The sequence below is a fragment of the Mustelus asterias genome, chromosome 25, assembly GCF_964213995.1.
Source record: "Mustelus asterias chromosome 25, sMusAst1.hap1.1, whole genome shotgun sequence".
In the NCBI taxonomy this organism is placed as follows: Eukaryota; Metazoa; Chordata; class Chondrichthyes; order Carcharhiniformes; family Triakidae; genus Mustelus; species Mustelus asterias.
Genome location: NC_135825.1, coordinates 12,989,247 through 13,005,050, shown reverse-complemented (window position 1 = coordinate 13,005,050; position 15,804 = coordinate 12,989,247). Strand labels below are relative to the sequence as shown.

At 46.5% G+C, this 15,804-nt stretch overlaps 1 protein-coding gene across 2 annotated transcripts in view; it reads right to left on the bottom strand.

The window, feature by feature from the left end:
* Positions 1 to 2,358: 2,358 nt before the first annotated feature.
* LOC144511802 (polymeric immunoglobulin receptor-like) overlaps positions 2,359 to 15,804 on the bottom strand; it is a 36,669-nt gene continuing 23,223 nt past the window's right edge. Inside the window, exons 5-8 of one of the 2 annotated variants that reach the window (XM_078242138.1) lie at positions 15,124 to 15,154; positions 13,416 to 13,534; positions 6,693 to 6,739; positions 2,359 to 3,528 (exon numbers count right to left, since the gene is read on the bottom strand). In XM_078242138.1, the coding sequence (XP_078098264.1) occupies positions 3,298 to 3,528; positions 6,693 to 6,739; positions 13,416 to 13,534; positions 15,124 to 15,154 (428 nt within the window). In that variant the 3' untranslated portion in view covers positions 2,359 to 3,297. The remainder of the gene's footprint in view (positions 3,529 to 6,692; positions 6,740 to 13,415; positions 13,535 to 15,123; positions 15,155 to 15,804) is intronic. The other variant, XM_078242139.1, reaches the window with a different exon arrangement.

Here is a 15,804-nt window from a genome sequence, read left to right as displayed (position 1 = left end):
GGTTTCCTCCCACATTCTGAAAGACGTGCTGGTTGGTGGCATTGACCTGAACAGGCACCGGAGTGTGGCGACGTGGGGAATTTCACACTAACTTCATTGCAGTGTTTAATGTAAGCCTTACTCGCGACTAATAGATTAACTTTTAACTTTTGGGCTTGGCTGGAATTGGAACCGCTCCCAAAGTCCTTGACTAACTTGAGAAACCAGTCCGACAACCTTCCCAATCTGTCTAATTCAGTGCAACACTGCCATGCATAAAAACCGGCGAGAACAAAATGGTATCAAAAAATGTTTATTCAAAAATATTTTCACAAGGTACAATCCATCAAAATAATACTGTTAAGCAAGATGTTCATAACAAAAAGATAGTATTTTAAAATTTTTCTATTCACGGTCTAGACGCAAAAGCAAAATACTGCAGATCTTGAGAAGGTGGAAATACTCAGCCTGCTCAGCACAGAGTATCTGTTTCTTTTATCCGTTAGACTCGAGCCAGTGTAAATTTTATGTGCCAATTGTGCTTACGGTGGCACAGTGGTTAGCACTGCTGCCTCACAGCGCCAGGGGCCTGGGTTTCGATTCCTGACTTGGGTCACTGTCTGTGCGGAGTCTGCACATTCTCCCCGTGTCTTGCGTGGGTTTCCTCCCACAGCCCGAAAGACGTGCTGGTTCAATGCATTGGCCACGCTAAATTCTCCCTCAGTGTACCCGAGCAGGCGCTGGAGTGCGGCGACCAGGGGATTTTCACGGTAACTTAATTGCAGTGTTAAAGCGAAAGCATCTTATTATTGTAAATGCCGGCATTTCTGTGTTTTAATGTTGTTTTATGGCTGTATACTTTGATTACGCACAGTCCCAAGGCATAGAATCACAGAGCGCACCAGAAATTGAGAAAAAGAACTAACTGATTTTGTAATAATTGAGAGGGAATTTTGTGCAGTCAAACTGATAAATCTGTAATTATCTGCAGCAAAGTCATGAGTTTTAGACTGTAACTCTCCACACGCTGATCCTGGTGGGCTATCAAGGCAATCAACCTAATGCTGCTTTGACACATAAGAGGGAAGTGTGTGGGTGGCACGGTGGCACAGTGGGTTAGCACTGCTGCCTCACAGCGCCAGGGACCCGGGTTCGATTCCCGGCTTGGGTCACTGTCTGTGTGGAGTTGGCACGTTCTCCCCGTGCCTGCGTGGGTTTCCTCCGGATGCTCCGGTTTCCTCCCACAGTTCCGAAAGACATGCTGGTTAGGTGGATTGACCTGAACAGGCGCTGGAGTGTGGCGACTCGGGAAATTTCACAGTAACTTCATAAGCCTTACTTGTGACTAATAAATCAACTTATTGGACTGTTCTTTGGTATTTCCATAACGTCATCCAGTAGAGCACGAAGAATTCAAACAAAATAGACTTAGACTCAGCTCAAATGTCTGAAATACAAAGTGACAATAGCAGAATATGGGGAAGTTTTGGCAGTAACTGGGAAGCCAAGCTGTTCATTTTTCTGGTCATGACCTTTTCAATGAAAATTCTGGTGAAAGGTCAGTGACCAAAAACTTCAGGTGGAACTTCATGAGGAGAACTGGGTTTCTCCAAGCTGAGTCTACGGCTCTCGGGCTGTTAAGTGCATCAGGGTGATGCTTTTGTCCCTATCTGGGAGCAAGTGCCACTTCTCAGAGCTCAGTCCAAGCCGGATACCTGGAGCCGTGGCAAATGCAGGAGGCCGTCCCAATGGTGAGGGTTTGAGGATGCGGATTTGGAAGTGAAGGTGGGGTATTGAATGGCCAGGAGGCAGGCTCCAACAGAGGACTGGGTTCAGGAAAGGAGGGGGGGGGAGAGGGGCAGGAAAGAGAAATATCAGGAGGCAAGGGTGGGTGTTGGGGGTGGTGGGATGCGCCTCATTCAGCACAAGGTGCTCGCACTGAAGGGATGCTCAAGTCAGGCCGGAACAAGGCCGGTATGTTTCACCTGGCAGCCTCGTCTGGGTGTCCCTTGCCAATGGTAGAATAAAAGCAGAGGGAGGGGACCAAGGGTAGGTTGGCCACCTGGCACCTCCCCCTGATGCTGGTAAAATACCAGCGACAGCAGGCCTGGCATTGCTGCCATGGCACCTGACTTTGCATGAACCCCCAGCTGCCAGCCCATTCCCAGGCCATATAAAATGATAGCTGTTAACGTCTTCTCTCCACTGCTGCTTCCAGGTCTACTGAATATTTCAGATTGAAGGGATCTGCGGTATTTTGCTTTAATATATATATGGTGGTTGGAGAGGGTTGTTTTTCAAACTGGAGGCCTGTGACCAGCGGTGTGCCTCGGGGACCGGTGTGGGTTCACTGTTATTTGTTATTTATATTAATGATTTGGATGAGAATATAGGGGGCATGGTTAGTAAGTTTGCAGATGACACCAAGATTGGTGGCATAGTGGACAGTGAAGAAGGTTATCTAGGATTGCAACTAGATCTTGATCAATTGGGCCAGTGGGCTGATGAATGGAAGATGGAGTTTAATTTAGATAAATGCAAGGTGATGTATTTTGGTAGATCGAACCAGGGCAGGACTTACTCAGTTAATGGTAGGGTGTTGGGGAGAGTTATAGAACAGATAGATCTAGAGGTGCATGTTCATAGATCCTTGAAAATGGAGTCACAGGTGGACAGAGTGGTGAAGAAGGCATTCGGCATGCTTGGTTTCATTGGTCAGAACATTGAATACAGGAGTTGGGACGACTTATTGAATTTGTACAAGACATTGGTAAGGCCACACTTGGAGTACTGTGTACAGTTCTGGTCACCCCATTATAGAAAGGATATTATTAAACTAGAAAGAGTGCAGAACAGATTTACTAGGATGCTACCGGGACTTGATTGTTTGAGTTATAAGGAGAGGCTGGATAGACCGGGCCTTTTTTCCCTGGAGCGTAGGAGGCTTAGGGATGATCTTATAGTGGTCTATAAAATAATGAGGGGCATTGATGAGGTAGATAGTCAACATCTTTTCCCAAAGGTAGTGGAGTCTAAAACTAGAGGGCTTAGGTTTAAGGTGAGAGGGGAGAGATACAAAACAGTCCAGAAGGGCAATTTTTTCACACAGAGGGTGGTGAGTGTCTGGAACAAGCTGCCAGGGGTAGGAGTAGAGGCGGGCACAATTTTGTCTTTTAAAAAGCATTTTAGACAGTTACATGAGTAAGATTGGTATCGAGGGATCTGGGCCAAATGTAGGCAATTGGGACTAGTTTAATGGTAAAAACTGGGCAGCACAGACAGGTTGGTTTGAATGGCCTGTTTCCACTCTGTAAACCTCTATGACTCTATATTTATAGAGTCCTGTTTTGGAATTGTATCGTCATTGCACTTGGATCCAAACATCAAAGTGGAATATTCCACTGATTCTGAAGAATTGACCACGATACTAGCCTTTTGCGCTTTTGTGTTCTTCAAATTGGCGTAAATTGTAGAATTTTCCCCTCTTTGAGCGGGAGTTTGAATTCCCACAGTAGAATAAGTGATCATGTCTTCTGCTTCCCTGTCAAACTGAAATAAATACATCATTTGTGCTTGGTGCTGTCTAAAGGTGATCAGACAAAATATGCACACTGACATTTCTATGACACTGCCCCAACATTAACATCCTGAGAGTTACCATTTATCAAACTGTACCAGCCATATACATACCAGAAGGACGTGAAGGCTTTGGAGGGAGTACAGAAAAGGTTTACCAGGATGTTGCCTGGTATGGAGGGTATTAGCTATGAGGAGAGATTGAATAAACTGGGATTGTTCTCCCTGGAAAGACAGAGGCTGAGGGGCAACCTGATAGAAGTTTATAAAATTATGAGAGGTATCGATGGGGTGAACAGTTGGAAGCTTTTTCCCAGGGCAGAAATGACAATTACAAGAGGGCACAAGTTCAAGATAACGGGGGAAAGGTTCAGTGGAGATGTGCGGGGGAAGTTTTTCATACAGAGGGTGGTGGGGGCCTGGAATGCGCTGCCAAGTGAGGTGGTTGAGGCAGATACATTAGTGACATTTAAGACTTATCTGGATAGACACATGAACAAACAGGGAATAGAGGGATACAGGCGGTTTGTCTAGGTAGGACAATGTGATCTGTGCAGGCTTGGTGGGCCGAAGGGCCTGTTCCTCTGCTGTACTGTTCTTTGATCTCTTTGTATACTGTAGCTAGAACAGCAAGGTAAAGGTGGGGAATTCTGCGGTGAGTAAGTCGCCTCCAACCTCCTTAAATTCCATCATCAACAGGGTATGGCAGGAGGGTCCTGGAATACTCTTCACTTGCCTGATAAGTGCAACTCAGGAAACTCAACACCTTCCAGGACGAAACAGCCTACTCATGTGGTACCCCATTAGCATCTTAAGCATTCATTCGCTCTATTACCAGCGCACGGACAGCAGTGTGTGCCATAGCTACCTATCAGCTGGGAGCACAAATGGAGCAAATGCATGGGGACATCGCTCTCTGCGAATTCCTCTCCAAGCCGTACACCATCACCGTTGCTTTGCTGTCGCTCAGTCGAAATCCTGGAACTCCCTCCCTAACAGCACTGTGGGAGCACCTACACCACATGGACTGCAGCGGTTCAAGTTGGCAGCTCCCCACCTCGAGGGGAATTGGGGATGGGAAATAAACACTGTCCTTGGCAGCTCTTCCAAAGGCCAAGGTTGAAAGATAATTGACCCCTTTATAAAGTCTTGTTTGGAAACTATACCACTTTCATTGTGGGAGAGAAGGAGCTGGAATTGGGTTGTTTGAGAAAGGCATCGCCATGTCATGCCTTCAATGGGATGTACCTAAACAGTGTTAGAATGTAACCAGTGACAAATTTGTATTGGATGTAATGTGACCATTGGGAACAAGATGTAAGGGTCAGCTGACCCAGTAAAACATGGAACCAATCACAGAGTGACACAATAGTCAGCTGACCAACTGATTCACTATAAATAAGGAACTATGTAGAATTGTGGGGAGCTTGGAGTGGCCCAGGGTGAGGCCCCAAGTTTGGAGTAATGATGTTTTTTTATTAAACCCTTTCTTTGATTTATAAGTTGGAGTAAGTTCTGTTGTTGTTTCATTAGTTGCATTTTGAAGAGTTCCTTCTGACGAAACAAACAGTCCTGTTGCAAATTGTGCACATTCCTAGAATTGTAGAATCCTTACAGTGCAGAATGAGGGCATTCGGCCCATCAAGTCTGTACCGACAGCAATCCCACCCAGGCTCTATCTCTGCAACCTCACCTAATTTCCTCTGCTAATCCCCCTGACACTAAGGGATAATTTAGCATGGCCAATCCACCTAACCTGCACATCTTTGGACTGTGGGAGGAAACGGGAGACCCGGAGGAGGGGGTTTCCTCTGGGTGCTCTGGTTTCCTCCCACAGTCCAAAGATGTACAGTTTAGGTGGATTGGCCATGCTAAATTATCCCTTACTGTCCCAAGGTGTGTAGGTTAGATGGATTAGCCATCTTTACAGGGATACGGCAGGGAGAGGCCGTGGAGAAGATGCTCTGTCAGAGAGTCGGTGCAGACTCGATGGGCCGAATGGTCTCTTCTGTACTGTAGGGATTTTATGATGCTAGTTCTTTCTCTCATTGCAGTCTTAAATTTGCAATTCCACAGTTTGCCCATGTTTGATATGACCCCCTACCCATAATACTCCATCAATCTGTTAAATTATACCAGTCCTACGTGGGCCCATTTCTCAATCACATTTAGATTTGCTGACAACATATTTCCCACCCAATGTTCCAACACCTGTTTTGTATCACCTGGAATTTAGTTCTCCTCAATACTGTCAGCACTGGAGACGTAACTCCTCTTTGCCATCTCAATCACCAATCCCTGCAGGATTCCATGAGTATCTGCTCCCCACATGGAATCATTGCTTGTAATAATCGCCACCTCTCTATACCAAACCCAGGATTTATCCAGTTATCCCATGGTTCTATATTTGATTAAGGAGCCCATCATGAAGCAACTTGCCAAATATTTTGGTTACATTATTTCATGGGATGCATGTGTTGCTGGCTCAGCCAGTGTTCATTACCCATACCCACTAGCGCCTGGTGATGAGCACCTTCTGGAACCACTGCAGTCCATGTACTGTAGGTGCATCCACAGTGCTGTTAGGAATGGTGTTCCAGGCTTCAGACTCAGCAACAATGAAAGAACAGCGATTATATACCAAGTCAGGATGGGAAGTGGCTTGGAGAGGAAGATACAACTGGTGCTATTGAAAACCAAAGCATACAATGTCGATATAGTTATGGTGAGTATGGCGGCACAGTGGTTAGCACGGCTGCCTCACAGCGCCAGGGACCCGGGTTCAATTCCCGGCTTGGGTCGCTGTCTGTGCGGAGTCTGCACGTTCTCCCCGTGTCTGCGTGGGTTTCCTCCGGGTGCTCCGGTTTCCTCCCACAGTCCAAAGATGTGCAGATTTGGTTGACTGGCCAATCTAAATTGAACCTTAGTGTCAGGGGGACTAGCTGGGGTAAATACATAGGGATAGGGCCTGGGTGGGATTGTGGTTGGTGCAGACTCGATGGGCCAAATGGCCTCCTACAATGTAGGATTCTACGATGAGGGAATTTGGAGCTTAATAAAGAAATGACGTTTGTGTTAAATAATTGCAAAATACAAGAAATAGAACTTCTATCATCTTAAACTACTTTCATTCTTACTTTTGTGACCAGGATCTGGGGTTCCGCATTCTCATTTTCATTCTTGCCTGGAAAATCAATAATATATGATTCAATTACAATAAAATTCTTCTGTCACTTTGACCAATACGAGCACTGTTCTATTTTATTCTGAAATCGATATTCACTGCGAGAACCTCAAGTTGGTTTCAGGCTTACACACACCTACCCACATCAATCCAAACATGTTCTTCGAGTCTGCTACAGAGAGAGCTACTCATTAACCACATGACAGAAAAACCTCAGCGCCGGACAACATTGATCAGAAAGTACACAGATACCATGGTGCAAAGTGTAGTACACCGCGATACCATGCAGCAGAGTGTAGTCCACTGAGATACCATGGAGCAGAGTGTAGTACACTGCGATACCATGGAGCAGTGTGAAGGACACTGAGATACCATTGTGCAGAGTGTAGTACACTGCGATACCATGGAGCAGTGTGTAGTACACTGCGATACCATGGAGCAGTGTGTAGTACACTGAGATACCATTGTGCAGAGTGTAGTACACTGCGATACCATGCAGCAGTGTGTAGTACACTGCGATACCATGTAGCAGTGTGTAGTACACTGCGATACCATGCAGCAGAGTGTAGTACACTGCGATACCATGGAGCAGTGTGTAGTACACTGAGATACCATGGAGCAGTGTGTAGTACACTGCGATACCATGCAGCAGAGTGTAGTACACTGAGATACCATTGTGCAGAGTGTAGTACACTGCGATACCATGCAGCAGAGTGTAGTATATTGAGATACCATGCAGCAGAGTGTAGTACACTGAGATACCTTGCAGTAGAGTGTAGTACACTGCGATACCATGGAGCAGAGTGTAGTATATTGAGATACCATGCAGCAGAGTGTGGTACACTGAGATACTTTGCAGTAGAGTGTAGTACACTGCGATACCATGCAGCAGAGTGTAGTACACTGAGATACCATGGAGCAGTGTGTAGTACACTGAGATACCATGGAGCAGAGTGTAGTACACTGAGATACCATGGAGCAGTGTGTAGTACACTGCGATACCATGGAGCAGTGTGTAGTACACTGAGATACCATTGTGCAGCGTGTAGTACACTGCGATACCATTGTGCAGAGTGTTGTACACTGCGATACCATTGTGCAGAGTGTAGTACACTGCGATACCATGGAGCAGTGTGTAGTATATTGAGATACCATGCAGCAGAGTGTAGTACACTGCGATACCATGCAGCAGAGTGTAGTATATTGAGATACCATGCAGTAGAGTGTAGTACACTGCGATACCATGCAGCAGAGTGTAGTACACTGAGATACCATGGAGCAGAGTGTAGTACACTGAGATACCATGCAGCAGAGTGTAGTATATTGAGATACCATGCAGCAGAGTGTGGTACACTGAGATACTTTGCAGTAGAGTGTTGTACACTGCGATACCATGGAGCAGAGTGTAGTACACTGCGATACCATGGAGCAGAGTGTAGTACACTGAGATACCATGCAGCAGAGTGTAGTACACTGCGATACCATGGAGCAGTGTGTAGTATATTGAGATACCATGGAGCAGAGTGTAGTACACTGAGATACCATTGTGCAGAGTGGAGTACACTGCGATACCATTGTGCAGAGTGTAGTACACTGCGATACCATGGAGCAGTGTGTAGTATATTGAGATACCATGCAGCAGAGTGTAGTACACTGAGATACCATGCAGCAGAGTGTAGTACACTGCGATACCATGCAGCAGAGTGTAGTACACTGCGATACCATGCAGCAGAGTGTAGTACACTGCGATACCATGGAGCAGTGTGTAGTATATTGAGATACCATGGAGCAGAGTGTAGTACACTGAGATACCATTGTGCAGAGTGGAGTACACTGCGATACCATTGTGCAGAGTGTAGTACACTGCGATACCATGGAGCAGTGTGTAGTATATTGAGATACCATGCAGCAGAGTGTAGTACACTGAGATACCATGCAGCAGAGTGGAGTACACTGAGATACCATGGAGCAGTGTGTAGTACACTGAGATACCATTGTGCAGAGTGTAGTACACTGAGATACCATGCAGCAGAGTGTAGTACACTGCGATACCATGGAGCAGAGTGTAGTATATTGAGATACCATTGTGCAGAGTGTAGTACACTGAGATACCATTGTGCAGAGTGTAGTACACTGCGATACCATGGAGCAGTGTGTAGTACACTGAGATACCATTGTGCAGAGTGTAGTACACTGAGATACCATGCAGCAGAGTGTAGTACACTGCGATACCATGGAGCAGTGTGTAGTACACTGAGATACCATTGTGCAGAGTGTAGTACACTGAGATACCATTGTGCAGAGTGTAGTACACTGAGATACCATGCAGCAGAGTGTAGTACACTGAGATACCATGCAGCAGAGTGTAGTACACTGCGATACCATGGAGCAGAGTGTAGTACACTGAGATACCTTGCAGTAGAGTGTAGTACACTGAGATACCATGCAGCAGAGTGTAGTACACTGCGATACCATTGTGCAGAGTGTAGTACACTGCGATACCATTGTGCAGAGTGTAGTACACTGCGATACCATTGTGCAGAGTGTAGTACACTGAGATACCATGCAGCAGAGTGTAGTACACTGAGATACCATGGAGCAGAGTGTCGTACACTGCGATACCATGCAGCAGAGTGTAGTACACTGAGATACCATGCAGCAGAGTGTAGTATATTGAGATACCATGCAGCAGAGTGTAGTACACTGAGATACCTTGCAGTAGAGTGTAGTACACTGCGATACCATGGAGCAGAGTGTAGTACACTGAGATACCATGGAGCAGAGTGTAGTACACTGAGATACCATGGAGCAGAGTGTAGTACACTGAGATACCATGGAGCAGTGTGTAGTACACTGAGATACCATGGAGCAGAGTGTAGTACACTGAGATACCATGGAGCAGTGTGTAGTACACTGAGATACCATGGAGCAGAGTGTAGTATATTGAGATACCATGGAGCAGAGTGTGGTACACTGAGATACTTTGCAGTAGAGTGTAGTACACTGAGATACCATGGAGCAGTGTGTAGGACACTGCGATACCATGCAGCAGTGTGTAGTACACTGAGATACCATGGAGCAGTGTGTAGTACACTGAGATACCATGGAGCAGAGTGGAGTACACTGCGATACCATGGAGCAGAGTGTAGTATATTGAGATACCATGCAGGAGTGTTTATTACACTGAGATAATCGCATTGTCCACAACCCTGTCTACCTGTGATGCTGCTTTCAACATACTATGTACTTGTACTCCTCAATCGCTCTGTTCCTCAACACTCCCCAGGGCCCTACCATTCACTGTGTAAGTCCTACTCTGGTTTGACTTTCCAAAGTGCAACACCCCGCACTTACTTGTATTGGAATCCATGTACCAATCCTTGGCTCACTTCCCTAATTGATTAAGATGCCCCTGTAATTTTTGATAACCTCCTAATTTAATATCATCCACAAACTTACGAACCGTGCCTTGTACATTCACATCCAAATCATTTATATGAATAACAAGGGCCCCAGCACCAAGCCCTGAGTCACACCGCTAGTCACAGGCCTCCAATCCGAGAAATAACCTTCCACCATCGACTGTGTGCCTACAATCAATGAATTAACTTTTGACATTTTGAGTTTACCAATTTCATCTTTTGTTAAACTTTCTGTAAAGGATAATAGAAAGTGGATTACAAAACAATTATCAGCTAAAACATCCGTGATGTCTCTGTCAAAGTATTTGAAATTTTAACCATCCACATTGACAACATCTGGCGCACAATGTCGGTTGTGTGTAGCATCTACAAGCTGCACTGCAGCAACTCACCAAGGCCACTTTGACCATACCTGCAACCTCTACTATCCAAGGGCAGTGATACATGGGAACACCACCACCTACAATTCCCTCCAAGTATCGCACCATCCTGACTTGAATATATATCGCCATTCCCTCACTGTAGCTGGTTAACTCCCTCCCCAAATAGGTTATGTGTCGACCTCCACCACATTGACTGCAAAGGTTCAAGAATATGGTTCACTTTCACCTTCTCAAAGGCTGTTAGGGATCGTTGATAAATGTTGGCCATGCCAATATTGGGGTGGCACAGCAGTTAGCACTGCCACCTCACAACGTCAGGAACCCGGGTTCAATTCCGGCCTTGGGTGACTGTGTGGAGTCTGCACGTTCTCCCCGTGTCTGTGTGGGTTTCCTCCGGGTGCTCCCGTTTCCTCCCACAGTTCAAAGATGTGAGGGTTGGGTGGATTGGCCATGCTAAATTGCCACTTGGTGTCCCAAGACGTATAGGTTAGGGGAATTAGTGGGGTAAATACATGGGGTTACATGGATAAGGTCTGGGTAACATGCTCTGTTAAAGAGTTAACATTAACTTATTAGTCACAAGTTGGCTTACATTAACACTGCAATGAAGTTACTGTGAAAATCCCCAATCGTCAACACTCCAGCGCCTGTTCGGGTACACTGAGGGAGAATTTAGCATGGCCAATGCACATAACCAGCACGTCTTTCAGACTGTGGGAGGAAACCCACACAGACACGGGGAGAACATGCAGACTCCATACAGTGACCCAAGCCGGGAATTGAACCCGGGTCCCTGGCGCTGTGAGGCAGCAGTGCTAACCACTGTGCCACATTGGAGAGTTGGTGCAGATTTGATGGATCAAATGGCCTCCTTCTGCACTATAGGGATTCTATGACACCAGCATCCCCCACATCACAACTCTAAATAAATAAAACCCCAAGATTCAGCTGCTATTTCAATGGTTAAAACAAGTTAGCACAGCGAGTTGTTGAGCTCTGTAAATGCATTTTTGTTTCTTGCACTTTTATAAGTGAGTTAATCTCAGAAGCCCCTGTGTTGGGGACTCTGAAAATCGCTTCAGCAGCCCAACTCAGGGAGGGAAGATCAGACAGAAGTTTTGTCACTGCTATCCAGGAATTTCTGCTTGTGGACATTGGGCAAGAGAGTATCAAAGTCCACGGTGATATCTGCTGCAGCTGAATAGCTTCCTATATTCGCAGCGGTACAGTGGCACAGTGGTTAGCACTGCTGCCTCACAGCACCAGGGACCTGGGTTTGATTCCTGGCTTGGGTCACTGTCTGTGCAGAGTCGGCACGTTCTCCCCGTGTCTGCGTGGGTTTCCTCCGGGTTGCTCCGGTTTCCTCCCACACTCTGAAAGGCGTGCTGGTTAGGGTGCATTGGCCGTGCTAAATTCTCCCTCAGTGTTCCCGAACAGGCGCCGGAGTGTGGCGACAAGTGGATTTTCACAGTAACTTCATTGCAGTGTTAATGTAAGCCGACCTGTGACACTAATAAATAAACTTTATCTTTTACCTAAAGGTGCTAAAGGAGAAGTGGCTTCAGAAGAGAAGGGGAGGAATAGCGTGAGGAAGTGAAAGAATTGCGTGTCAAGGACTTTGACCATGCTTTAGAGGTTTACTGCAAACTGTGCCACTGTGCTGTGGAATGACTCAGAATCTGATGCAATATTATTAATGTTTAAAATCCATTTATTACTGTCAGCCGGAGGAAACCCATGCAGACACGGGGAGAATGTGCAAACTCCGCACAGATGGTGACCCAAGTCAGGAATCGAACCCAGGTGCTTGGTGCTTTGAGGCAGCAGTGCTAACCGCTAACCACTGAGCCACCTATGTTGCACGGGATGGCAGGTTCCAGTGGAGTACGCCTCCTGCCCAGGTGTTGGGATGGAAAGCTTGCTTCATTCATCGTAGCTCTCACCTTTTATTCCCTCCATATTGTTTATATGTCAAACATGCAGTGAAAGAATTGACCAAAATTGGTTGGGTTGGAGGGGCTGGATGGTCCGAGGGATGAACTTTCTTGGTTGGGTCATGACCTTGTTGTTCGCCTCAATTTTGGCTCAGAATGTGGAAGAGGCCTTGGTGGATTGTGATTTTCAGAGAGGCAGCCAGCACCGGAATCCCGGTTCAGTTAAGGACAGAGGGCAGACTATTGGAAGCTGGAGCCTAAACAGGAGGCCCAACAGCTGTGTCTCGACAGCAACTCCACCAAGAGAGTTGGCCCTTCAGGCAGGAGATCACGAGGGCACCTCAAAATGGAGATGCTCTCTGCAGCATTGGAAAAAATTGAAAATTGCACCGGCCCACAGTTATGTGGTCATCACAATAGTGAGGGAACCCTCCACAGGGTGGCCTGTGGCTGCAGATGTTGCTGGTGACCACCAGCAGATTTGATCAAGTGGAGGCATTAACTGCCTCAAGCCCTATCGCAATGAGGCTACCTCCAGTTGCCTGTTAGGCTTGGGCCTCAGTAGGGCTCTCATCTGCTATTGTGAAGATCCCAACAAAGCCATCACCTGTCCCCCCCACAATTGTCCCATTAATGCACCTAATTGGTTAGCCGCTGCCGCTGTATGGGCGGCCTTTGCCACATTGACTCAGCTTGGGCAAGAGCAGTCGGGGATGGGAATGATTCTGGTAGCTGACCTGAAGTGCCATTTTGTATCTTTTTTCCCAGTCTCACTTACTTAACTCACCTCCATAAAACTGGGAAAATTTAGCTCTTCCTGTTTCTCATTGAAAAGTAGTTCTTTCAATTTTATATCAACAATGTATTATTGTGCTATTCCACTGGGCAATCCATGTTGCATATTTATTGCAGAGAAAATGTCTCCATGGCTACTCACCCTGATCTCTGGCTGATTTTTGCATTTTCTTTCTGAATATGAATAAAACCAGCAGTAGTAAGATTAACAGTCCTGGAACAACAGTGAGGATGATGTACCATTCCAGTGAAGAGATTTTGCTAAAGGATTCAAGCGGAATAGATTGAATTAAGACTTTGTGCACATGATAAAACAAAGGAAAATATAGTGGATTGTGAACTAAATGGAGGAACTGGTTTTTAATGTTGTTTGTCTTCCTATAACTAGTGGTGCACGAGGCAGCCTTCCATCTGTCTCCATGGTGACGTCTTCCCTGGAACAGTTCGCTAGCCCGTCACCAGAGGCTTACAGCTTGGAGGCACCACTCCATCAAGCATGGTTAACCAGGAATCTCTCCCGCGCTAACCGTCTGCCATTGGTGTGTGTTGGAAGAATTTTACAGGTTAATACTCATAGGATCCCTGCAGTGCAGAAGGAGGCCATTTGGCCCATTGAGTCTGCATTGACAGCAATCCCACCCAGGTCCCATCTCCGTAACCCCACATATTTACAGTCCTAATCTCCCTGACACTAAAGGGCAATTTAGCATGGCCAATCAACCTAACCTGCACATCTTTGGAGTGTGGGGGGAAACCGGAGCACCTGGAGGAAACCCACGCAGACACGGGGAGAATGCGCAAACTCCACACAGATAGTCACCCAAGGCCGGAATTGAACTCGGGTCCCTGGCGCTGTGAGGCAGCTGTGCTAACCACTGTGCCACTGTGCCGCCCAATACTCAACCTGTGTGGTCACATTGTAAACACACCTTCCTCGGCCATCAAATCCTTGGGTGCGTCTTGAACCGGACACTACCCACCGTGCCACGTGACTTCTGGTTTTTAATGTAATATCCCTTGATTGAAAGATGAGCTATATTCTGGTGAGATTATCTCTCATAGTTGACAATACACTGAAGCAATCCACCAAGGTATCCTCAACAGCATGCTCCAAACTCGCCACCTCTACCAGCTAGAAGGACAAGGATGGCAGGCGCGGGGAAACACCACCTCCTGTAGCTTCCCTTCCAATGCCCACACTAGTGTGACTCGGAAATGCATCAAGTTTCCTTCATCGTCACTGGGTCAAAATCCAGGAACTGCCTTTCTAATAGTACGACGGGAATACTTACACCTTGTGGACTACTGTGGCACATGATGACAAGAAACCACCATGTCAAGGGCAATTAGGGATGGGCAACAAATTCTGGCTTTGCCAGTGATTCCCACATGCAGTGAATGAATACTGAGGTGTGGGGAGGGAAATCAGAAGAAAGTGGTAATGCATAGCTCAAAGAATCATAGCATCATACAGTGCAGAAGAGGCCCTTCAGCCCATCGAGTCTGCACTGGCATGCGGGAAACACCTGACCTCCCACCTAATCCCGTTTACCAGCACTTGGCCCATAGCCTTGAATGATAGAGGCCACGGATCATCGCCAACTGTACGATCACTGGCAGAGCCTGTGGAAACCTTGCTCTCTGAAATTGATGCTTGTATTAAACAGGAAGATATCAATAGGAATTATATGAGGAAAAGTATAGGGCCATACAGGCAGTTGTGGGGATTGTGGTAGTTTTAAAGATATCGGATTGCACAGCAATATTATGAAGAGAGCAGAACTATCTAGTCAATATGAGTTTAATTAGAATGATTAGAAATTATATCGAGACAATTATTGAAATCTCACCTTTGGCCATTGCTGGGTACCTCTGAATTCCCTGTTTTTCCAAGCAAACATGAATGAATAAGTCAGTCAATAACTGATAATAATTCCCAATAATAACATACTTTTATTCTCATCACACAGTATTTAAGAAAGCAAATGTGGGTGTTATGGGGCAGGGAGGGGCAGGCGGGCGCAGTTCTGTGGCGAAGGGGGCATATTTTAAACATTCTGATCATTGGCTGTTTCATAGAATCATAGAAACCCTCCAGTGCAGAAAGAGGCCATTCGGCCCATCGGGTCTGCACCGACCACAATCCCACCCAGGCCCTACCCCCATATCCCTGCACATTTACCCGCTGATTCCTCTAACCTACTCATCTCAGGACACTAAGGGCCAATCAACCTAACCTGCCCACATCTTTGGACTGTGGGAGGAAACCAGAGCACCCGGAGGAAACCCACGCAGACACGAGGAGAATGTGCAAACACCACACTGACAGTGACCCAAGGCCGGGAATTGAACCCGGGTCCCTGGAGCTGTGAAGCAGCAGTGCTAACCACTGTGCTACCGTGCCGCCTTTTCAGTTTCCTTGAGCCAACTGGTCAAATTCTGGATGGCTATGGATGGATGAATAGATTTGGCTGGATGGATAGATGGATGGATGGATAGATGGATGGATGGATGGATGGATGGACGGATGG